Source organism: Carassius gibelio, chromosome A19 (assembly GCF_023724105.1).
Source record: "Carassius gibelio isolate Cgi1373 ecotype wild population from Czech Republic chromosome A19, carGib1.2-hapl.c, whole genome shotgun sequence".
Lineage (NCBI taxonomy): Eukaryota > Metazoa > Chordata > Actinopteri > Cypriniformes > Cyprinidae > Carassius > Carassius gibelio.
In genome coordinates this window covers 13678680-13701296 of record NC_068389.1, presented here as the reverse complement: position 1 = coordinate 13701296, position 22617 = coordinate 13678680, and the positions used below count along the sequence as shown (strand labels likewise).

Here is a 22617-nt window from a genome sequence, read left to right as displayed (position 1 = left end):
AGTCCTTAAGTATTTAACCCTTTAATCTCTGGTGTATTCATTTCAAAATCAAGTTTGGAACATGAATTTTGAGTGTTTTAGCTTTCAAAATATGAGTTTATGATTAATATTTTTATAAAACAAAAGGTAATTAAACGTACAGATATGCTTAAACACGCTCTTGGCCCGTGCAGGTTAACAGGTTAAAAAGCTTCACACATTAAAGAAATAGTTCACAATGAAGATTCTGGCATCAATTACTCCCCCTCATGTCAATTCAGAACCTGTTTTTTTTTTTTCAGTTGAATACAAAATAAGGTATTTTGAAGAATTTCCAAAATATTATGGAAGTCAATGGCTACCGTCAACTGTTTGGTTATCCATGTACTTCAAAATAACTGTGTTCAGCAACAGAAAACAAATTCATACAGGTTTGGAACAACTTTAGTAAATGATAAGAGAACTTTTAATTTGGGTGAACTACCCTTGAAGTACATTTTGTGACGACTTCACCTTGTTAAAATGATGTCAGAGAGAATCCTCCTGCTCATTGGCTGCAGCATCTGTAGTAGTGTTGTGTAGTTTGGTGATGCCAAAATCGAAGATTAGATAATAAAGGAACAACTAAAAAAAAAATAATTTAAACTTGGCTATAACATCCACAATGTGAAAAGATTTCACGATGGAGAACAGGAACAGTGATGCCCAAATTGCTACTTTCTTGTTGGACAGGTAAGAATGTTTTTTTCTGTGAAACAGTATCAGTGTTAGTTACATCAAACTGAGACGATCATGCTGATCCTTATCAATATTGTCTAACACCATTGTTGTATCAGGGTTTAATCAGAAATGAAAATGCTGAATGCAGTTTTAATACAATATGTAGGCTATTTGTTAACCAAATTGGCTTTATGGTTTCATAAACATAATGGAAAAAAGCTGCTAAAAAGCGGTTTTCATTTTTATAACTATAATAGATAGCCTACTTTTACAGCTCTTCACAATAGTGAGCTGTGCTCTTGATGTACTTTCTAGTAACAATGACACACATATGGACTATATGCATATAAATTTATTGAAAACTTAAAAATAACGAAAACGTGTCCTTGGATCCTGACTCCGATATTATTCTGACTGCTTGAACAGGTGCAAATTTACAGCATTTAGGATTATTTTGAGCATGTCAATCAATGCATCTCAATCTCAATCCTGGTCAGTACTAATGATTAATGATACACACATTGGTGCTCCTCTCGATTTTGGTTCACACCGAAAAGATCAGGACACATAAATTTGTATACATTGCAGCACATAATCATTTATTTATTTTTTTTTTACTTTACAGGGACGAAGTGCCATGGGGTATTGGGAAAGTGGTGAATAAATATGGCGAGTTTAAGCACATGGCAATGAGACGGTTAGGTCACAGCACACTTTGAAAAGATGGAAGAAATATGCACTTATAAAAATATAAAAATATATATGTGTGCTGGTGTGCTTGAGTCTGTCCTAAGATCTCCTTGTCATTGTGTCCACATGGTCCACCGTCTATGTTTGAGAAATACAGCAAGTCGAATCAGGTTTCATTCCTCGGGGTCTGAAAATTGGACCATAATTATGAGATGACTACACAGCCATATTGACAGGTGTACATGTATTTGGGGCTTTATTCTGATGTCTGTATCAGACTCACCCCTGTTTTAGGTCCATGCTGGTTTCTTGTGTCCTTTAGGCTTGAACATCCACCAGCTCAGGAGGCATAGGAGATTTTGGGTGTTTGCTTTCAAAATGCTGTTTAAAGGTCTTGGGGTCTGGCATCTGTGTCTATACAAGGAATAACAACATATCTTAGGAAGCTGAGAGGAGTTTGAGATACAGCGGCTCAAACCAGTGACCTTAAGTCTCATAAATTCCTCACCTTGCAGACAGGACATGTGTGGACCAGCGCTGCTTTGGCTGCAGTCTTCTGATCTGCTCCTTGACCTTTCTTCTTCTCAGCTGCTTTCTTTGCGTTCTTCTGTTGAGACTGGATCTTCTGCTGCCCACGAGCCATGGCCTTCTCTGAAACGCATGCATCAGGCATATTGACTCACTCAAGAGGACAGTCTCGTCAGCTTTCATTGCATCTTTCGGTACATAAAATGAATGGCAACAGACTGAGGAAAGTCATAAAGGCTTGAAACATGTACAGTCATGGCCAAAAATGTTGGTGGTGTTTTGCAAAGTTTGCTGCTTAAATATTTGTAGATTATTTTTCCACATTATTCTATGAAATACTGAAAAGCAATGATACGAATATTTTAAAATATGAGTCAATATTTAGAGTGTTGACCCTTGTTCTTCATAAACGCTGTAGTGCACTCTGGCATGCTGGGTATAAGCTTCTGGGCCAAATCCTGACTGATGGTGATCTATTATTGCCTAAGTTCTCGGTGTTGATCACAATTTGTGGACTTCTGCTTGTCCACTCGCCTTTTGAGGACTGACCCAAGGTTCTCTGTGGGATTGAGATCTGGGGAGTTGACTGGCCATAGATCCAAAAATGTAAATGCAATGATCGAACAAATCATTTTTCCAGATGTCCCAAACAGTCTGAAGGGGGCTTCATCGGAGAGAATAACTCTGCACCAGTCTTCTGTTGTCCAATATTTTTATGCTTCCTGCAGAATTTCAGTCTGTTCTTGACGTTGTTCTACTGCTCTTCTTGACACCAGGCCGCTGTCCAAGTGTCTTTGACTCACTGTGCGTTCAGATGCTCTCACACCGACCTGCTGCCGTTCCTGAGCAAGCTCTCTGCTGGAGACATGATTCTGTAGCTGACTCCTCAAGAGGAGATGACCTGGCACTTGCTGGATACTCTGGGACGTCCTGAAGACTTCTTCACTGCAGCCGAACCTCTCACCTTTAAGTTCTTGATGAAGATGGTTCTTTAAGGTGGAATATTTTTTGTAGCATTTTCCTTGCATGGGAGGCCATATTGATGCAAAGCAATGATGGCTGCATGCGTTTCTTTGGCATTAACCTTTACTAACAAGAACACAGTGACTGGAAGCGCTTCTTCCCTCCTTTTTTAGCAATCAGTTTGTTCTTATAAACTAATTAGCATAATATTGATTTTACCTTAATAGTACTCATTCACACTTTCACATGTGCTGACATGATTAGTCAAATAATGTTAGCTGGTAATTTTGTGTCCGGATACAGTTTACGAAGTTAATTTTTTGGCCAATAAAGCTTTTGGTAACTATTTCAAACGCATCTGATCTCTCTACACGATCATCTAGAATCAATGTTAATGAACACAACAACCGTGTAAGCAGCAAACATTACAAAACACAACATTTATGTAAAACTTTCGGCCATGACTGTAGATGAGTAAATGATGACAGAATGTTCAGATTTGGTGGAATTAACCCTTTAAAATATGCCTAAATAAGCGATAACTAAACGTTATCTGATTTAAACGAATGAAATATTTAGGAGAATCTGAAAATAAACCATTGTAACGATATAAATGTAAAACTTATGCATATTTATAATTAGGGTATAATATGCGTTTAGGAATGTATAAAGAACAAGAAGTGTCTTCTCCAGGGAGAGAACCCCCTTTGTATAACGTTATATATACATAAAAACAATAAAGAAACCGCGAAGAGCACATTAGCCACTAGCTCGTCCGCCTTAACACCGAACTAAACTGTGTAGTTGACTAAACAGCCCAGATTAATCATCATTATTAAGCAGAAACACTGTTTAAAACAACAAACATGATATTTATAAAGTGAATTGTGGCAGACATATCAATATTTAGGGACAATACCTCGGCGTTAAGATACGGTGGCACTTGAAGCTCAACTGACGTAATTGTGACTTCCGTCTAAGCACTTTAGTTACATAATAAAGGTTTTCCCCAACTACTCAAATTGATAAGATGATGATGATTTGAATAAATTATCCTGTTCAGGCCCGAGATGGATAAGTCGATTGAGTATATATATATATCTCTGTGTGTGTGTGTGTGTGTGTGTGTGTGTGTGTGAATGCAATGGAGATACTCACTACCGTAATCATACATTTCTATGAACACAATGCTAGGGAATTTCTGCCACAATCTACATATTGTATTTACACATTTCTGAATCTTTGCACAATACGTACATTTTGAAATATGAGAAATATAGTTGTTTTTAATCAAATGTGTTTTATATATAAATTATAATTGTATTACTCAGCAATGTACGGAACAATTAAATGTCTTGATACAGAAAGAGTAATCTGTTATTTGCTCAGTTTGACAAACTTTTATTTTGACGAGTGTGTTCACAAAAGGTTGGCGGAAGTTGTTTTTATGTACTTCCGTAGCAAAAGACAAAAATGGCAGACCGAGGATACAGTTTTTCTCTCACAACATTTAGGTAATTATGTCGATTATTGATTGATAGGTTGCTGTAATATTTCAGTATACATCTTTCGCTCTATGCATTCACTGAAAACAGTTGTGTTTTGTTCAGTATGTGTGTTACACGTACTTAATCGTGTGTCACATCAGAGATGCAGTGTCACGATGTTAGTTACCACGGAGCTATTATGACTTTTGATCATTTTTCTCTAGTGCTTTATTTTTTAACATAAGTTATTTATTGTCATATTTAATATAGCACAGATTTTGTGGCGAATATTATTATTTTTTTTTTAATCCGCTTAACGTTTGTGATTTGTATTCAGTGACCTAATATAAAAAGTACAAGTTATTATGAACCTTTTGTTAAAGCTAAAAATCTGTCAGTTGAAATTATTTAAATTAAATATGGTAAAATTATTTCAAATTAAAATGAACTGGTCGAAAATAAGTTATACATTTAGCTTCAGTTTAGATACATATCAAATTTATTTCTGTAAAACTAATGCATTTTTATTCATTTTTTCAACACAGTCCCTCGGGCAAACTGGTGCAGATTGAATATGCTCTGGCAGCTGTAGCAGCCGGTGCTCCATCGGTAGGAATTAAAGGTATGTTTATATATAGATCAGTCTTTGTCACCTTATTCATGACGAGTTTGCATCTCAGAGGTATGCTGCACTTCAATCATAAATATATTTTGAAGGACCCTTTGTCATTTTGCAGCATCAAATGGAGTTGTGCTGGCAACTGAGAAGAAACAGAAGTCCATACTGTATGATGAACAGAGCGTGCACAAAATCGAGCCCATAACAAAACACATTGGCATGGTGTACAGTGGAATGGGTCCGGACTACAGGTATTAAATAACAGTGCAGTGTTTATTTTAAATGGATGGCTGAAAATTTTTAAAAATTGAACTCTTAAAGGAATAGTACACCCATAAATAGAAATCCTTTCATTATTTACTTCCCCCATGCTGTTCCAAACCTATATAACTTACTTTCTTCTGTGGAACATTGAAGAAGATATTTTGAAGAATGTTGGCAACCAAATATTTTTGGTTTCTAAATTCCATTCACCAAAAAAAAAAAACAAAAAAAAAAAAAACAGATTGTTAGGTTACCAACATTCTTCAAAATGTCTTCCTTTGGCTATCTGACTGACTGCTGAAGCTGCTATGGTCTGTAGGGAGTGATTGTGGGAATGATCTCTCTTGACAGGGTTCTGGTCAGAAGAGCAAGAAAGCTGGCGCAGCAGTATTTCCTGGTATACCAAGAGCCAATCCCCACAGGCCAGCTGGTACAGAGAGTGGCTTCTGTTATGCAAGAATACACACAGTCAGGGTACATTGACTTCTTTTTATCTTTTATTATACCTTACTTTATGAGAGCTCTTGCAGTAATTTTAGTGTCATGTTTTCTAGAGGTGTGCGGCCATTTGGGGTCTCTCTTCTCATTGCCGGTTGGGATGAAGACAGACCATACTTATTTCAGTCAGACCCATCGGTAAGACAAATAAATATCAAACACAACCTTTTCATCACTGTTTATTCTCTGTTCAACATGCAACCATTTATGTTCTAAACTCACATCTCAATGGTGATATCCCACAGGGAGCATACTTTGCCTGGAAAGCCACTGCAATGGGAAAGAGCTATGTCAATGGAAAAACATTTCTTGAAAAAAGGTATCAAATAATCAACTTGTTGACTTATGCAGGTTGATTTATTGTAGTGTATAAGATGGAAAAGATTCTGCAAATATTTTCAGCATGGCTTTGTACAATTCCATTACAGATATAATGAAGATCTGGAACTTGAAGATGCTATACACACTGCCATCTTAACTTTGAAGGTGTGTTTATCTCGAAGTAACTAAACTTTCTATATCCCATGGCTCAAAACAAGATCGATAGCACTTTATTTTTTCTTTCAGGAAAGTTTTGAAGGTCAGATGACAGAGGAAAACATTGAGGTGGGCATCTGTAATGAAGCAGGATTTCGCAGACTGTCACCTGCCGAGGTCAAGGATTACTTGGCAGCAATTGCGTAAACCACAGCACTGCAACTGCTTACACTGTTTCCTGTTTTGGTTTGGTTGTTCATTTGAATGTTGCAGTTTTATTACGTGTACATCTGTGCAACTGATTTCTTTATAAAAGGATACATTATTAACAAATGTTACATCCTGCTTATTTCATTGACATTTCTTTCTGTGATTTTTGTACCTGACTGTAATTTTGAATCACCTTGTAAGGTATATGAACTAAACTGTTCTCTTAGTAAAAAAAAAAAAAAAAAGTTTGACAGGCTACAGATACGCATTTCAAGAACCGCTTCTATACAGTAATGTCCTTGCTAATGAGATCTTTCCCTGAGGCTCTGTCCATGTCCATTTTTTCAACACAGAGTGTTGGCATAAAGGAAAAAAATTACTTCACTTCAAAGTGTTGAACAAAGTCTGAAAGGTTGTAAACCTCTCCGTATCCCACCCGAGCATCCATGCAGATGAAGTGATCAAGATTCATTTTCGATTCTGTGAAAAGAACACATACAGTGTAAGAGGAAGAAGAAATTATGATATTGTTACTCAGTGTGTCCTTTTATCTTACACTTGACGATATCTTCATGGTTTAGGCTAGATTTGACAATCCTTTAACCTGAATAATCATAGGGTTAAAGGTGTAAGATAAAAGGACACACCAAGTAACAAAATTTACAGAATTATGTACCAAATTAAAAGACCACAAATTTGACAACAACCTGATGTCTCTAAACAGGGGTATGGTGGAGGCGGCATACGCCAGTTCCCCTCAGAGTCCTTCATGTGTGACCGATCAGAAGCAAACTTTTTCATGTAGATGTCACCTGGTATGACACGAAGTTTCCTGAAAACACAGCATATAACCTTTAATATGACTGGTTTTATAAACTTTGATAAAATGCAGTTCAGATCAGGACAGTTCTTGACTTGCCTCCAGAAAGCAGGTTTTAAATGTTCATCAGAACGAAAGGCCTCCTTTGAATATACATCTAGTAAGCAAGGGAAGGGAAGGATGGTGTCTAAATCATATATATAGCTCTGTCCTTGTTTAGTTACATGTAGAAGAATAACATGGTAATCCTAAAGGCAAGTGCACACAAAAATCTTATATTAGTAAGAGTCAAGTAAAAAAAAAAAAAAAAACAATACTTATGTTTCCTTGTTAAAAATTGCTCTTACCCAGATTACTGGTTGATCCCCTCGACTGGACTTTTGCTTCCAGATGGGTATCTGTATTAAAATTACACATATAAAGAAACTTGCAACACACTAACATCATTATTATATATGCATAGAGACATTAATCAGCCTCACCATTTTTCTTTCATTAGAGATAAAGACTGCATACACTTCATCCAACGAGCAAGTACCCTGATCCTTGACAAATTCACACAATTTCCACACATTCTCCTCACTGCAAGAAAAAACTAATAAGTAAATATAATAAATATATTGTTCATTAAATAAAAGCCTAGCTTCTGATGTGACATCGTTACACTTGCCAGTAACAGCTGGTGTATACACACTGGTTTCTAGACGGAGTGATCATTTTGTATTCAGACGAGGTGCTTTCTGCGTTCATGTTTCCCATTCACATGCTATACTAAGATGTCTTTTGATTATAACTACATTAAGAAATAACAGTATAGCTTATACAACACTAAAGCGATTCGACTTGCAAACCTACAGTATATGTTTGTTACATTTTATTTTGTCCGTAAGGAACTTTGGACCTGTTTGTCGTTCCGGCGCGAACATTTAGTCCTCGTGTGAAAGTAATGTGCACGATTATCACTATAATTGTTGAACGAATTGCTAGTTTAAAAGCACGATTATAAAACACGTTAGCGAAAGATAATGTACAATTAGAGATCTCTTTCAGTTTCAAATTAAAACGTTTAATGGGTTAAACCAACCCAATTCTACATTTTCACAACAAGGATCTGTTTCTCTTATTATTTAGACTAGATTATTTACATTGTTTAAAAGTTTGTGGTCAGTAATACATTATTATTATTATTATTATTACTAAATCTAACTAATAGTCTATTTTTTTTAAAAAGTGGCCGATTATATTTAGGTAATACATTGTTCTTTTAAACTTCATATTAAAGGAATCTAGAATGTTTTAAGGTTTCCATAAAAATGTTTAGCAGCAAGAAAAATGTATAGCCTAATCAGATAATCATAATAAATGTTTCTTTAGCAGTAAATCATCATACAATGATTTCTGAAGGATCATGTTACACTTAAGATAATGTGGAAAATTCAGCTTTATGTCACTGGAACAAATTATATTTTAGAATTGACATAACATTGCTAAATTGAAATAATATGTCATAATTGTACCTACTGTATGACTATTTTGATCCAATAAATTGAGCTTTAGTGAGACTTTTAGAAACATGAAAAATACAAACTTTTGAAACTTTTTTTCGCGCAGTTTTATAGCTCACAATTCAGACTTTTTTGCTCGGAATTGTTTGTTTGTTTCCTGCTGCGGAAACGCGTGATGTGAGCTTTTATAAAGACACGCATCTGATACATAATTAGTTATTTATTCACATTTTATTCAACTAATTTAAATATAGCTAAAATTTGTTAGCCTATAAACATCTCTGTGGTGGGTCATCTGTGGTTGAAATATTCAAGACACAGGGTTTAAAAGTAGCCTACAAATTCCCTTTAACAATTCTCCATTTGCTAAAATACATTACTCAAAAGTTGTCTTCTTTATTTTTACTTCATTAAACTAAATAACGTAAAGGCTTCAGTCTTTTTGTGTACTTAATTAACTTTACACTATATATATGGGTGTGTTTAATTTAGGGTGAAAATGGGCTAGATTCCACCATTTGCACTGGTGCATTTATTATTTGCACCTTGAATGGTTAACTCGTTTGTATAAAACAAAATCGGCCCGATGTTTTAGACAGCTATTTTTTAAAAACTATATAAATCAACAATTAACCTCATTCTTGTTGCAACTGCCAATGAATGTATTTTTTTTTTTAGAGGAATAGCTTAAGAAACTGCCCCGCCATTATCACCTCGTTTATATGAACAGCACTTAATGGAATGCAGCATCTTTAGAGCCATTGAGAGCTACAGCATGGATATAAATGGGGTCTGATCTTCTCAGTGTTCAGTGTGGTGTGGTGTGGACCAGGAGCTCATCATGACTAACATCAAGAACGGAGGACTCAGCGGAGCGCGCGCAGAAAGGTCAAGAGCTCCGAGAGGGAGTTACAAAAGATACATTTCAGGAACTTACATCGGACTTGTTGCTTATGCCATTCAAGATTCACCAGACAAGATGCTCACATTCAAACAGGTAACACAATCAACTAAAAAGTCGTACATCTGCTAAATATAAGACTTTGCGGCCTTGTTTTACATTTCTAACATGTTCCCTTTGTGCAGATAATGAAAAAGATGGAACCATTTGTCATCGGAGACAAAAAATGCGTTGAGAACAACATCAGAGTCTGTCTTTCATCAAATATGTGTTTTGTAAAGGTGAGTTTATTAAATTTAGTCAATTTTAATTTTGAAGCAAAGGATTAGCCTACAATTCACGCGCATATGCTAATGTTAGTAACAGTCTGTTCTATTGGTGTTTGTTTTATTGATAGGTGCCAGTCGATCCGAATTATCCAAACCCTAAAAAGAACTTCTGGAAAGTGGATGAAAATGGCATTACTCCAAAAATGTTTCGCAGACATTTCAAATATCTAATCAACATATTGCCTGGCCTGTCGATTCAGACACAGCAGGTGAAGGAGTGTGGAAACAAATCTCATGCTCCTGAGCCTCTTATTCCAGCCTGCAAGGTCACAGAAAACAAAAGTGAGAGCAAATTTACAGGCCCCTTTTCCATAGAATCACTATTGAAGAGAGAGCGTGATGTGAAGCGTTTGGAGGAGCATCCACACTACACAGACACACAGCGAGGAACAAACAAGAGAAAACACATTTATGAATATGAAGCTGTGAGGTATTATTACCCAGTTTCAGCAGTAGGATGTGAACTGGCCCCAGTGAAAAGACCTCGTCTCTCTTCAGGACCTCAGTTCGCACCGTTTCCTCCTCCACATGTCACATATGATCCACGAGTTCTCTTCAGCTCTCCTTCAATGTATGATATTAGATATTTCAGGTGGTAAACAGCTAGAATGACCACATGTAAATATGATGTAATCGCACTTCATTTTTGTTGTTGTTGTTTTTGTTTTTTTAATAAAAACAATATCTTACGCCCACACACTGTTTGTTTACTTTGATTACAGATAACTTATCAGTTGAACCAAAAATTATTCAGACATCTATATAATTTTGATATCTTTTTTGTTTACTAGTGGGTGCTGTACAATGTAACGTTAGTTAATTTCTGTAGCCGAAATGAGGACAGCATTATGCCAAAAAGTCTTCATACAGTGGACTACACTCTAAAAAAAGATGGTTCTTCAAAAGTTCTTTACATCTAGAACCAGTTCTATTTAGAACCATAGCATCCAGAAGAACCCTTTGAATGTTAAAAAGTTTTTTTTTGTGTCAGAGTTTAGGTTTCTTTATTCCCGCCCTTTTGTTTTTTCAAATCTGTAACTGTCAAAGCACCTCATTACTGAGTTTCTGGGCTTTAGTGATCCAACAAATGTTACACAGCCTGTCAACACACTCTCCACAGATAAATAATTTCATATTTAAATATAAATACAAATTTGGAAAAAACAAATGGAAGGAGACACACTGTAATTCTGAACTCAGTTGTTTATTTCAGATGCTGTTACATCAACCTCATCATTTGTAGAGAAACAGCCAATCAATCACACCAAAATACAGATAAAGATGGACTTACAGGCATCATAAGATTATGAAAACTCAGAATTTCACTGAAACTTGGTCTTTATTTCACTATTTTAAGTTTCTATTTAGTTTTATTTCTTTAGGTAATTATGTTCAATGCCAATTGTCATTTATTAATGTATTCTAATGAATAATAATTTGCAACAAATCCACATCATTAAAAAATAAAAGTACCTAATTGAAACTTTTTTGTTTTAATGTAAAACCCAAACAGACACTTCTTGATATTGCAGGCAGAGGAGTAAAAACAATATTAATAAATAGCATACAAATAACATAATAGCATTTTCAATGCATGGTTCTTTATGGAACCATATAAAAACGGGTTCTAATTAGCACTAAAAATGGTTCTGCTATTGGTACAACCTGGATAACTTTTTTCTGGTACTGTTAGAACCATTATTTTTAAGAGTGTACCAGTAAAATTGATGGGACCCAAGTTTATTCAGAAACTTTGACCTGATCGTGTTTTGCTTCAGTGTTATCTTACATTATCAAGATGAATTTGTTCTGACACAGTTTAACTATAATTAAACTTCGTTTATATATTTGATTAACAAATTTATAAACTATAGCGAATAAATTGTGATAATATGTGAAATGTTTAAGGTGTCTGAATAAAGTTGGATTTGACTATATATATATATATATATATATATATATATATATATATATATATATATATATACACTCAAACACATACACACACACACGTAATTTATCGAATATCACTATTTATCACAGGCAATATTTGGAGCACACCGAAAGGACCCATATGAGTCTACACATTTTATATAACCTATAGTCTTGATGTCTTTATTTGTTAGGCTAATAGGTGAACCTAAATCAATCCCAAACATTCACAAAACATTTCAGAAAGAGAGATCTCAGAATACAATGTAGTTCACATAGGTTACATTAGCATTAACATAATGTTTGTTCTCGTCAAGCAAAACAGGTCGATCAGTAAATCAGTGATTTGCACATCATCCGAGATAATGCTCACGTGAAAAGCATGTTTGCGCCACAAGGTTTATTTTCGCATTTTCCACGGGGAGGCGGTAAATGGACAGGTTGGATGTAAATCTATTAAAGCATTAAAGCAACTAAAGAACAATTACGAGCATCCATTTATAGATCACAATTCAGACTTTTGGCACAGAATTGCAAGCTTATATAGAAAAGTCAGAAATTTTAGTTTGTTTGTTTACTGCAGCGGAAACGCGCATGGTTTTTTATAAAGACAGACATTTGATACATAATTAGATCATTTACATTATTTATTCACATTTTATTTAGGCTAACTAATTTAAATATAGGTAACATTTGTTAGGCTATAAACATCTCTGCGACGGGTCATCTGTGGTTGAAATATTCAAGGCACATAGAGTTTAAAAGTACAAATAAAGCCCCTATTAATTCTCCATTTGCTAAAATACATTCATCAGAAGTTGTCTTCTTTATTTTTCCTTCATTAAACCAAATAACGTAAAGGCTTCAGTTTTTTTTGTACTAACTTTACACTATGGGTGAGTTTAATTTGGGTGAAAATAGGCTACATTCCACCATTTGCACTGGTGCATTTATTATTTGCACCGTGAATGGTTAACTCATTTGTATAAAACATTATCGGCCCGATGTTTTAGACAGCTATTTCTTAAAAACAATATAAATCAACAGTTAAACTCATTCTTGTTGCAACTGCCAATGCATGTATTTTTAGAGGAATAGCTTAAGAAACCACCCCGCCATTATCACCTCGTTTATATGAACAGCACTTAATGGAATGCAGCATCTTTAGAGCCATTGAGAGCTACAGCATGGATATAAGTGGGGTCTGATCTTCTCAGTGTTCAGTGTGGTGTGGTGTGGACCAGGAGCTCATCATGACTAACATCAAGAACGGAGGACTCAGCGGAGCGCGCGCAGAAAGGTCAAGAGCTCCGAGAGGGAGTTACAAAAGATACATTTCAGGAACTTACATCGGACTTGTTGCTTATGCCATTCAAGATTCACCAGACAAGATGCTCACATTCAAACAGGTAACACAATCAACTAAAAAGTCGTACATCTGCTAAATATAAGACTTTGCGGCCTTGTTTTACATTTCTTACATGTTCCCTTTGTGCAGATAATGAAAAAGCTGGAACCATTTGTCTTCGGAAACAAAAAATGCGTTGAGAACAACATCAGAGTCTGTCTTTCATCAAATATGTGTTTTGTAAAGGTGAGTTTATTAAATTTAGTCAATTTTAATTTTGAAGCAAAGGATTAGCCTACAATTCACGCGCATATGCTAATGTTAGTAACAGTCTGTTCTATTGGTGTTTGTTTTATTGATAGGTGCCAGTCGATCCGAATTATCCAAACCCTAAAAAGAACTTCTGGAAAGTGGATGAAAATGGCATTACTCCAAAAATGTTTCGCCGACATTTCAAATATCTAATCAACATATTGCCTGGCCTGTCGATTCAGACACAGCAGGTGAAGGAGTGTGGAAACAAATCTCATGCTCCTGAGCCTCTTATTCCAGCCTGCAAGGTCACAGAAAACAAAAGTGAGAGCAAATTTACAGGCCCCTTTTCCATAGAATCACTATTGAAGAGAGAGCGTGATGTGAAGCGTTTGGAGGAGCATCCACACTACACAGACACACAGCGAGGAACAAACAAGAGAAAACACATTTATGAATATGAAGCTGTGAGGTATTATTACCCAGTTTCAGCAGTAGGATGTGAACTGGCCCCAGTGAAAAGACCTCGTCTCTCTTCAGGACCTCAGTTCGCACCGTTTCCTCCTCCACATGTCACATATGATCCACGAGTTCTCTTCAGCTCTCCTTCAATGTATGATATTAGATATTTCAGGTGGTAAACAGCTAGAATGACCACATGTAAATATGATGTAATCGCACTTCATTTTTGTTGTTGTTGTTTTTTTTCAATAAAAACAATATCTTACCACCACACACTGTTTGTTTACTTTGATTACAGATAACTTATCAGTTGAACCAATAATTATTCAGACATCTATATAATTTTGATATCTTTTCTTTTTTTGTTTACTAGTGGGTGCTGTACAATGTAACGTTAGTTAATTTCTGTAGCCGAAATGAGGACAGCATTATACCCAAAAAGTCTTCATACAGTGGACTACACTCTAAAAAAAGATATTTATTTAAAAGTTCTTTACATCTAGAACCAGTTCTATTTAGAACCATAGCATCCTGAAGAACCCTTTGAATGTTAACATGTTTTTTTGTGTCAGAGTTTAGGTTTCTTTATTCCCGCCCTTTTGTTTTTCAAATCTGTAACTGTCAAAGCACCTCATTACTGAGTTTCTGGGCTTTAGTGATCCAACAAATGTTACACAGCCTGTCAACACACTCTCCACAGATAAATAATTTCATATTTAAATATAAATACAAATTTGGAAAAAACAAATAGAAGGAGACACACTGTAACTCTGAACTCAATTGTTTATTTCAGATGCTGTTACATCAACCTCATCATTTGCAGAGAAACAGCCAATCAATCACACCAAAATACAGATAAAGATGGACTTACAGGCATCATAAGATTATGAAAACTCAGAATTTCACTGAAACTTGGTCTTTATTTCACTATTTTAAGTTTCTATTTAGTTTTATTTCTTTAGGTATTTATGTTCAATGCCAATTGTCATTTATTAATGTATTCTAATGAATAATAATTTGCAACAAATCCACATTATTAAAAAATAAAAGTCCAATTGAAACTTTTTTGTTTTAATGTAAAACCCAAACAGACACTTCTTGATATTGCAGGCAGAGGAGCAAAAACAATATTAATAAATAGCATACAAATAACATAATAGCATTGTCAATGCATGGTTCTTTATGGAACCATATAAAAACTGGTTCTAATCAGCACTAAAAATGGTTATGCTATTGGTACAACCTGGATAACTTTTTCTGGTACTGTTAGAACCATTTTTTTTAAGAGTGTACAAGTAAAATTGATTGGACTCAAGGTTATTCAGAAACTTTGACCTGATCGTGTTTTGCTTCAGTGTTATCTTACATTATCAAGATGAATTTGTTCTGACACAGTTTAACTATAATTAAACTTCGTTTATATCTGATTAACAAATTTATAAACTATAGCGAATAAATTGTGATTATATGTGAAATGTTTAAGGTGTCTGAATAAAGTTGGATTTGACTATATATACACACTCAAACACACACACACACACACACACACGTAATTTATCGAATAACACTATTTATGATAGGTAGCCTAATATTTGGAGCACACTCAAAGCACCCAGATAAGTCTTCACATTTTATATAACCTATAAAAAAGTCTTGATGTCTTTATTTGTTAGGCAAATAGGTGAACCTAAATCAATCCCAAACATTCACAAAACATCTCAGAATACAATGTAGTTCACATAGGTTACATTAGCATTAACATAATGTTTGTTCTCGTCAAGCAAAAAAGGTCGATCAGTAAATCAGTGATTTGCACATCATCCGAGATAATGCTCACATAATAGTGGAGAGACTTTCCCGTGAAAAGCATGTTTGCGCCACAAGGTTTATTTTCGCATTTGCCACGGGGAGGCGGTAAATGGACAGGTTGGATGTAAATCTATTTAAGCATTAAAGCAACTAAAGAACAATTACGAGCATCCATTTATAGATCACAATTCAGACTTTTGGCACAGAATTGCAAGCTTATATAGAAAAGTCAGAATTTTTTGTTTGTTTGTTTACTGCAGCGGAAACGCACATGGCTTTTTTATAAAGACAGACATCTGATACATAATTATTTATTCACATTTTATTTAGGCTAACTAATTTAATTTTATTGTTAGGCTATTAAAAGCTCTGTGGCGGCTCATCTGTGGTTGAAATATTCCAGTCAAGAGTAAGACTAATTCTTTTTCCAAATTAATTTAGGAGGCCAGTGGCAGGAGTTCTAAATTGTGGCAACATATAAATAGATTAACCAGTTCAAATAGACAAAAACATTTACAAATAAATTCACTTAATGTTTGTAATCATCTGATTCATAGAAATGAGTCTGCAAATGTTTTTAATAGTTTTTTTTATTGGGTCTGTACAAGAATTAGCAAGTACTTTTAAATATATTGTGTCATCTCCTGAAGAATTATACAATGCTTATACATACAGGCTCAGTTTATATTAAAGAGGTATCTCGTGATAAAGTTAAAATAGTGATCACATACATGAGTAACTCCAAGGACATTTATAGCATTCATGTTCCATTAATTAAGAGATATGAAAGCTGTCTGTTGGAGCCAATTTCTTATTTAGTCAATTTGTCAATACAAACATATATTCCCAGAGAGCTGGATAACAGCAATAATTACACCGGTTTATAAATCGGGAGATAAGGATATAGCAAGTAACTATAGGTCTATTGCTATCCTTCCTGTAGTCTCAAAAGCTATAGAGAAAATTGTAATTGTAAGGGAATGTTGTTGGGGCAGTGTTCTTGGACATAAAAAAAGGCCTTTGATACTGTTAATAACAATATTTTAATAAATAAATGAAATCAATTCAAAATGTCAACAGAAGCCATTCAGTGGTTTAGGTCGTATTTGGGTTGAAGACAGCAGTGTGTCAGGGTCATTGGGGTTAAGTCACCTCTGCGGACTAACAACATAGGAGTACCGCAAGGTTCTGTACTTAGCCCTCTGTTGTTTACAATATACATAAATGACTTATCAAATTGCCGTCCAGGTGTTGGCTGCCAGATTCTGATAACACTGTTGTCCATGTGTCCACTACAACACCCCGCATGGCAGGTTAGCACCTGACTCAGGCATTACATAGCATCTCTAAATTGCTTGAGTTGTCTCATTTAACTCTTAACGATTAAAAAAAAAACAGTTTCCATGTGCTTCTCCATAAGAAATAGGCTTGCAAGGGATTTATTTGAGGTGCGGATTACAAAATGAAGTAATAAAAGCAATGTATGAAGTCAAGGTTCTTGGGATTATTCTAGATAAGAATTCAAAATTTGATAGTCACAAGAAGGTCAAACCAAACCTAAATTGTTTTTGTGTTATTAAGGGACTTGTCATGTCAAACTGCAAAACTGTACATGCAATGATTTTTTCACATTTGTGTCACATCATGGTCCCAAGTCTCTCTAAATAAATTAAAGCCTATTACTTCAATATACAAACAGACAATTAAAGTTATGGGCCAGAAACCCATCAGATTGGAATAATTGGGATGTTTAAGAAAGCATAAACTTCTTAGCTTCAATAGTTTTGTTGATTTTAATTATCTTAAATTGTTTTTTAAATGTCTTAAGTATCATGTTTCTCCACTGTTTTCTGAAGTGGTCAGAAGGCATAAGAACTCTCATAGGGCTAACACACAAGCCACTGTTAGTGGTGACAGTCTTGTTCCAAAGTATAAGACCTCTTTTGGCCAATCTGCTTTCTCGGGAAAAGGGCCACATCTCTGGAATGCTTTACCTACTAATTTAAAACTAGAGACCAGTAAGCTTTTAACAGAGGACTTAAACAATCGTTAAAAACCCAAAAAACAGAGCTCACACGTTCTATTCAACACTAAAAAGGGTTCTGCTATTGTTACAAGCCGGAGAACCTTTTTCTGGTACTGTTTAGAACCATTTTTCTTAAGAGTGTACCAGTAAAATGCTAAAAAATTTGACCAAAAGTTATTCAGACAGTTTGACCGGACCATGTTTTGCTTCATTTTTATCTTACATTATCAAGATGAGTTTGTTCTGACAGTTTAACTCTAGTTAAATTTCTTGTTTATATTTTATTACCATTTTAAACTATAGCGAATAAACTGATAATTTGTGAAATGTTGAAGTGTCTGAATACATTTTGATTTGACACACACACACACACACACATATATATATATATATATATATATATATATATATATATATATATATATATATATATATATATATATATATATATATATACATAAATAGATACACAGATTTATGTAATTTATCGAATAACACTATTTATGATAGGTAACATTTGGAGCACACACAAAGCACCCAGATAAGTCTACACATTTTATATAACCTATAAAAAAGTCTTGATGTCTTTATTTGTTAGGCTAATGGGTGAACCTAAATCAATCCCAAACATTCACAAAACATTTCAGAAAGAGAGATCTCAGAATACAATGTAGTTCACATAGGTTACATTAGCATTAACATAATGTTTGTTCTCGTCAAGCAAAACAGGTCGATCAGTAAATCAGTGATTTGCACATCATCCGAGATAATGCTCACATAATAGTGGAGAGACTTTCCCGTGAAAAGCATGTTTGCGCCACAAGGTTTATTTTCGCATTTGCCACGGGGAGGCGGTAAATGGACAGGTTGGAAGTACATTGCATTAAAGCAACTAAATAACATTTACTTAATTTGTTAAATATAGCATATAGCACATAAAGTATAAACTTGTTTAGAGCTCAACTCTATTTTCTAATGTTTTAAAAGCTGGTGTCAATTTTGACCTGTTTGTGAAACCAATAACTTGGCTCTAAGCCATTTTTGTCTAACAAGTTTTCACTGTTCCCAATAACACCATGATTCTGCATTATTTACCCAAAACACACACCGTAAAAAAAGATTTTCAAAAGTTGTAAATAAAACAAAGATTGCTAAAAATATTTGCTATAAAAACATATGATCTTTTTTCATAACAAATCAAATCAAAATAAATATTGTTTTAATTATTAATAATTCTATATATAAAAGCTTGGACTTTTTTTATTACTCAGAAAAGGCTAGTCAATTTACAAACATTTTCCAAGTAAAAGCCTAAACAAAAGTATTAAGTAGGTTTAATTAAACATTTTTAAGTTAAGTTTACTTGGAAATTCCCAGTTAATTTTGTTGACTCTTTGATTGTACATTAAAAATTGTCTTTCATTTGCTAATTTTGCACTCATGTATTTTAAGTAAAACTTAAGCATTGCGTTAAACAAAATCTACGAGCCTATACAATTTACTTTAACAAGGCAAAACTGTTAAACTGCCATGCTATTACAGCATGTGGCTCATTTGCAAACATGCAACTAGGCATGTAGACAGGCTGTTATCTTTATAAGTTAACATGCCCACTCGAAAAATGGAATAATCAAATGAACACAGAGACCTCAATACTTTGTACACCACACACAATGACAGTAACAATCAGTAAATAGTGTTTGATTATGAATGGGTCATTTTGAGTAGAAAATAAACTCCATGTGTCACAAAACAGTATGTTAGTAAAACGAACAACAAATAACAACTAAACTAAACAACTACCAACAAAAACAACCATAAAACAGTGTACATTTTTTATTATTCATGCCCCATTGCATGATGGGAAATATGGGATTATAACTTTGATATTTACTTAAAGAATCCTTATAAACATAACGACGGTTCCAAGTAAAATATACTTATGAGTTTTAACTTTAATTTCTACCTAGGCAGTTCCATTTTAATTTACTTATGTATTTAAGTAAAATAAATCAAAATGAAACCTCAAGTAGCTAATTGAATTAAACTTGATATTTTGAAGTAAAAAGACAAAATAGTATTTGTTTGTAAAATTTACTTAACTGGTGCTATCTTTATTTACAAGTAAAAAACAATCACTTTTTACAGTGTACAGTGGGTATAGAAAATAATCATATAACACCAACATGTCAAAAATAAGAGAAAAAAAAAACAGAATTACGTACTTTAAAAAAGACTCACCCCCTTAAAATGACTTGTAAACTCAGGTGTAGCTAATCACCTTCTCAATGCACACAAAGCCATTTGACTCTTAACTGTGATCAGCTGTGGTCGTTTAAATTAGCTCATTATGAAAAGAGCTTTCAGACCATGGTGCAAATGAAACAAATAATCAACTATGGGTTAAATTGCAGTGTCAAAAGATCTCAGGGATAAAATTGTGGACAGGCACAAGTCAGAAGATGTATGGAACATTTTTTTTAAAGGTTTAATCAATATCTAGGGGCACAGTGATGTCTGTTGTTAAGAAATGGAAGGTATTTGGTACAACACAGACCCTCCCTGGATCGATCAGGACGTCGCTCTAAACTGGATGAAAGAGCCATAAAAAGACTGGTCAGAGAGGCAAACGAGAACCATACAGCAACTCTGAAGCAGCTGCAGAAATGTGACAGAGAGGGGTCATCTGACAGTACAGTAGTGTCTGAATTCATGCCAGCATTGATAAAGCACAACTCTCTCATACCTTCAGCCCTCATTCATCTCTATATAAAAGCTTTACTACCACTGAACGTCCCTGTGGATACCAAGCTCTTCTCACTGTACTCCTCCTGTAGCAACAATAAAACATGTTGGATGCTTTTGGATCTGAAATTATTGACTTGGTCTCTTGAGACCAGAGTATGGATTCCCAGAAGTCTTCTATTTTGTAAATATGGGCCTTAGAAGAGGTTAAATGCGTTTATTTTGTTTTGACTACAGTAGGTAATTCTTCTGGTGACAACAAGCATGCATGTCACTTTTAAAGCTGTGTCATATTCTGTGAGATAAAGGTCACTCTTTTCATAGCTTTTGCTGGCTCTGAGACACGTGCATGTCATTTATCTCGCTCTTTTTCTAGCAAACATTCACTCTTCACTAAATGAAAACTTAAAGTGAAGACCTGAGTATTTCAGGAGCCTTATCACAAGTCCATTGTTTTCGAATGTCGGTGCTACTTCTGCTATATTTTCATACTTAAAACAATAATTTGGTGTTCCTCTTGTACCATTATCCTATTTAAGCTAAGAAATATGTCACCTGGCAGTTCTCTTTGGTAATTGATCAAGCAGACTTGTTGGGATGTTATATCTTCAAAGAACCCTAACATGTAGTAGAGAGTAATTGCTGAATTTAAGTTTTAGAGGGGGTGTACTCATTTATGCTTTGCACTGTATATATGTATGTGTGTGCGTGTGGGCTATATTATGTATAAAGGTTGTGGATTGAAATTTAAAATGTATGTCAGTGTAATGATTACTGTGATAATGATTTGAACATCTACAGAAAGATTAGGACAGGAATATTTGAATAATAATAATCATAATTTACATAAGTATTCTTCATCTGCGCTGAAAATATGGTGTAGAAATCATTTTTGTTCAGAAATTGGTAGTACATTTCCCAATTAATTATAATGAAATTACAATGAAAACAGTACTGAAACAGTACTTTATTGTAAAACATATTCCAGTAGTCTTTGTTTTATTTAAAACTTTGGAAAATCTTTTTTTTTAATTGTGTGCTTTGGGTAAATAATGCAGAATCATGGTGTTACTGGGACCAGTGAAAACTTGTTAGACAAAAAAAGTTTCAAGCCATAAAGTAACTGCTGTTTCCAGAAAACAGGACAAAATAGACATCGAAGTCAAAGGCATTTCATAGTTTTTGGGGTAATTTCAGCAGAACATATTATCTTCTAAGATACTATCCTAATTTAAATGTAAAATGTGACATTTAAACGGCACAACAAATTTACAGCAGTAACTTTGATGGGTTAAAACCTTTTTTATCTAACAAATTTCCACTGTTCCCAATAACTCCATGATTCTGCATTATTTACCCAAAATGCATATTAAAAAAATATGCTTTACAAGAAACTGTTTCTGTACCATTAGTGTACTGCCAATTTCGGAGTGAAAATTATCTCCATGCCATTTTTCAATAGAACTTCAATAGTCTCTGTGATTATTATTCAGATATTTCTGTCCTAATATTTCTGTAAATCAGTTAACACCATTTCTACTGGAAACTGGCCTTAAAAATAAAAGTGACAGCAAATACATCACAGACTAAAACAGTTTGCCTTGGATTAAAATAGATATTCTATTTGATGATCTCTCCCCTCGTGTGTAGTTGTACAGAGGTTAGGAGAAAAAAATTTGTCAGCATTTATCAACTTACGTTACTAACAAATGGTTTAAAGTAATTTTAAACTATACTCTCTCTCTCTCTCTCCATATGTCTCTCTCTGTGCCCTCATCTTGATGTTGTGACTATCCTGCCATAGGCACATTTTCTCATTTAAATAAACAAGTCCACAGACCTGTTTTTTTTTTTTTTTTGGAGAGGGCTTACAGTTATTACAGGCATTATCAAATTCTGTCTCCGCCTCCATTGTGATAGTGGTGCTCTGGTATTTAGTAGCACCAGACATAGATATCAATACTGCAGTAGAAGTAGCTACTCTAAGCACAGGTGTTAGAAAGTAACCGGAAGCAACCTTATTCTCTAATCAGTTAATACTTGTCTAAGATGC

General features: G+C 34.4%; 4 protein-coding genes across 7 annotated transcripts; 2 read left to right on the top strand and 2 right to left on the bottom strand.

Moving 5' to 3' along the window:
• Window positions 1–1271: 1271 nt before the first annotated feature.
• LOC127935431 (zinc finger protein 706) lies at window positions 1272–3958 on the bottom strand. 2 transcript variants are annotated; one of them, XM_052533288.1, is made up of 4 exons: window positions 3800–3958; window positions 1898–2040; window positions 1673–1803; window positions 1272–1605 (listed from the first exon to the last, which is right to left on the bottom strand). In XM_052533288.1, exons 2-3 carry the CDS (start codon window positions 2030–2032, stop codon window positions 1708–1710), a joined length of 231 nt encoding a protein of 76 aa, XP_052389248.1. In that variant the 5' UTR covers window positions 2033–2040; window positions 3800–3958; the 3' UTR covers window positions 1272–1605; window positions 1673–1707. The 2 variants fall into 2 exon arrangements, with proteins under 2 accessions (XP_052389248.1, XP_052389247.1); XM_052533287.1 differs by having other exon boundaries at window positions 1272–1576.
• A 291-nt stretch (window positions 3959–4249) lies between these two features.
• Window positions 4250–6558, top strand: LOC127935850 (proteasome subunit alpha type-2). Its single transcript, XM_052534041.1, has 8 exons — window positions 4250–4394; window positions 4913–4989; window positions 5105–5237; window positions 5602–5724; window positions 5805–5886; window positions 5994–6067; window positions 6177–6234; window positions 6316–6558. Exons 1-8 carry the CDS (start codon window positions 4354–4356, stop codon window positions 6430–6432), a joined length of 705 nt encoding a protein of 234 aa, XP_052390001.1. The 5' UTR covers window positions 4250–4353; the 3' UTR covers window positions 6433–6558.
• Window positions 6084–8280, bottom strand: ntaq1 (N-terminal glutamine amidase 1). Its single transcript, XM_052534042.1, has 6 exons — window positions 7922–8280; window positions 7738–7833; window positions 7603–7653; window positions 7355–7503; window positions 7143–7267; window positions 6084–6915 (listed from the first exon to the last, which is right to left on the bottom strand). The coding sequence occupies exons 1-6, from the start codon at window positions 8012–8014 to the stop codon at window positions 6812–6814; spliced, it is 618 nt and encodes a 205-aa protein (XP_052390002.1). The 5' UTR covers window positions 8015–8280; the 3' UTR covers window positions 6084–6811.
• A 978-nt stretch (window positions 8281–9258) lies between these two features.
• Window positions 9259–14227, top strand: LOC127935849 (forkhead box protein Q1-like). 3 transcript variants are annotated; one of them, XM_052534040.1, is made up of 3 exons: window positions 9259–9757; window positions 9847–9942; window positions 10059–10653. In XM_052534040.1, the coding sequence occupies exons 1-3, from the start codon at window positions 9602–9604 to the stop codon at window positions 10587–10589; spliced, it is 783 nt and encodes a 260-aa protein (XP_052390000.1). In that variant the 5' UTR covers window positions 9259–9601; the 3' UTR covers window positions 10590–10653. The 3 variants fall into 3 exon arrangements, with proteins under 3 accessions (XP_052390000.1, XP_052389999.1, XP_052389998.1); XM_052534039.1 differs by lacking the exons at window positions 9847–9942; window positions 10059–10653 and adding exons at window positions 13421–13516; window positions 13633–14227 and having other exon boundaries at window positions 9287–9757; XM_052534038.1 differs by lacking the exons at window positions 9259–9757; window positions 9847–9942; window positions 10059–10653 and adding exons at window positions 13115–13331; window positions 13421–13516; window positions 13633–14227.
• Window positions 14228–22617: the final 8390 nt, after the last annotated feature.

What these genes read in the sequence shown, in the direction of transcription:
- LOC127935431 (XM_052533288.1), bottom strand. Translation starts at nt 2,032, where the DNA reads ATGGCTCGTGGGCAGCAGAAGATCCAGTCTCAACAGAAGAACGCAAAG. An exon ending in ACACATGTCCTGTCTGCAAG is followed by an intron (nt 1,804 to 1,897) that starts GTGAGGAATTTA and finishes TTCCTTGTATAG; the next exon opens with ACACAGATGCCAGACCCCAA.
- LOC127935850 (XM_052534041.1), top strand. Translation starts at nt 4,354, where the DNA reads ATGGCAGACCGAGGATACAGTTTTTCTCTCACAACATTTAG. An exon ending in TATTTCAGTCAGACCCATCG is followed by an intron (nt 5,887 to 5,993) that starts GTAAGACAAATA and finishes GATATCCCACAG; the next exon opens with GGAGCATACTTTGCCTGGAA. An exon ending in AAAACATTTCTTGAAAAAAG is followed by an intron (nt 6,068 to 6,176) that starts GTATCAAATAAT and finishes ATTCCATTACAG; the next exon opens with ATATAATGAAGATCTGGAAC.
- ntaq1 (XM_052534042.1), bottom strand. Translation starts at nt 8,014, where the DNA reads ATGGGAAACATGAACGCAGAAAGCACCTCGTCTGAATACAAAATGATC. An exon ending in TCTCTAATGAAAGAAAAATG is followed by an intron (nt 7,654 to 7,737) that starts GTGAGGCTGATT and finishes ATTTTAATACAG; the next exon opens with ATACCCATCTGGAAGCAAAA. An exon ending in GGGATCAACCAGTAATCTGG is followed by an intron (nt 7,504 to 7,602) that starts GTAAGAGCAATT and finishes ACTTGCCTTTAG; the next exon opens with GATTACCATGTTATTCTTCT.
- LOC127935849 (XM_052534039.1), top strand. Translation starts at nt 9,602, where the DNA reads ATGACTAACATCAAGAACGGAGGACTCAGCGGAGCGCGCGCAGAAAGG. An exon ending in AGATGCTCACATTCAAACAG is followed by an intron (nt 9,758 to 13,420) that starts GTAACACAATCA and finishes CCCTTTGTGCAG; the next exon opens with ATAATGAAAAAGCTGGAACC. An exon ending in CAAATATGTGTTTTGTAAAG is followed by an intron (nt 13,517 to 13,632) that starts GTGAGTTTATTA and finishes TTTTATTGATAG; the next exon opens with GTGCCAGTCGATCCGAATTA.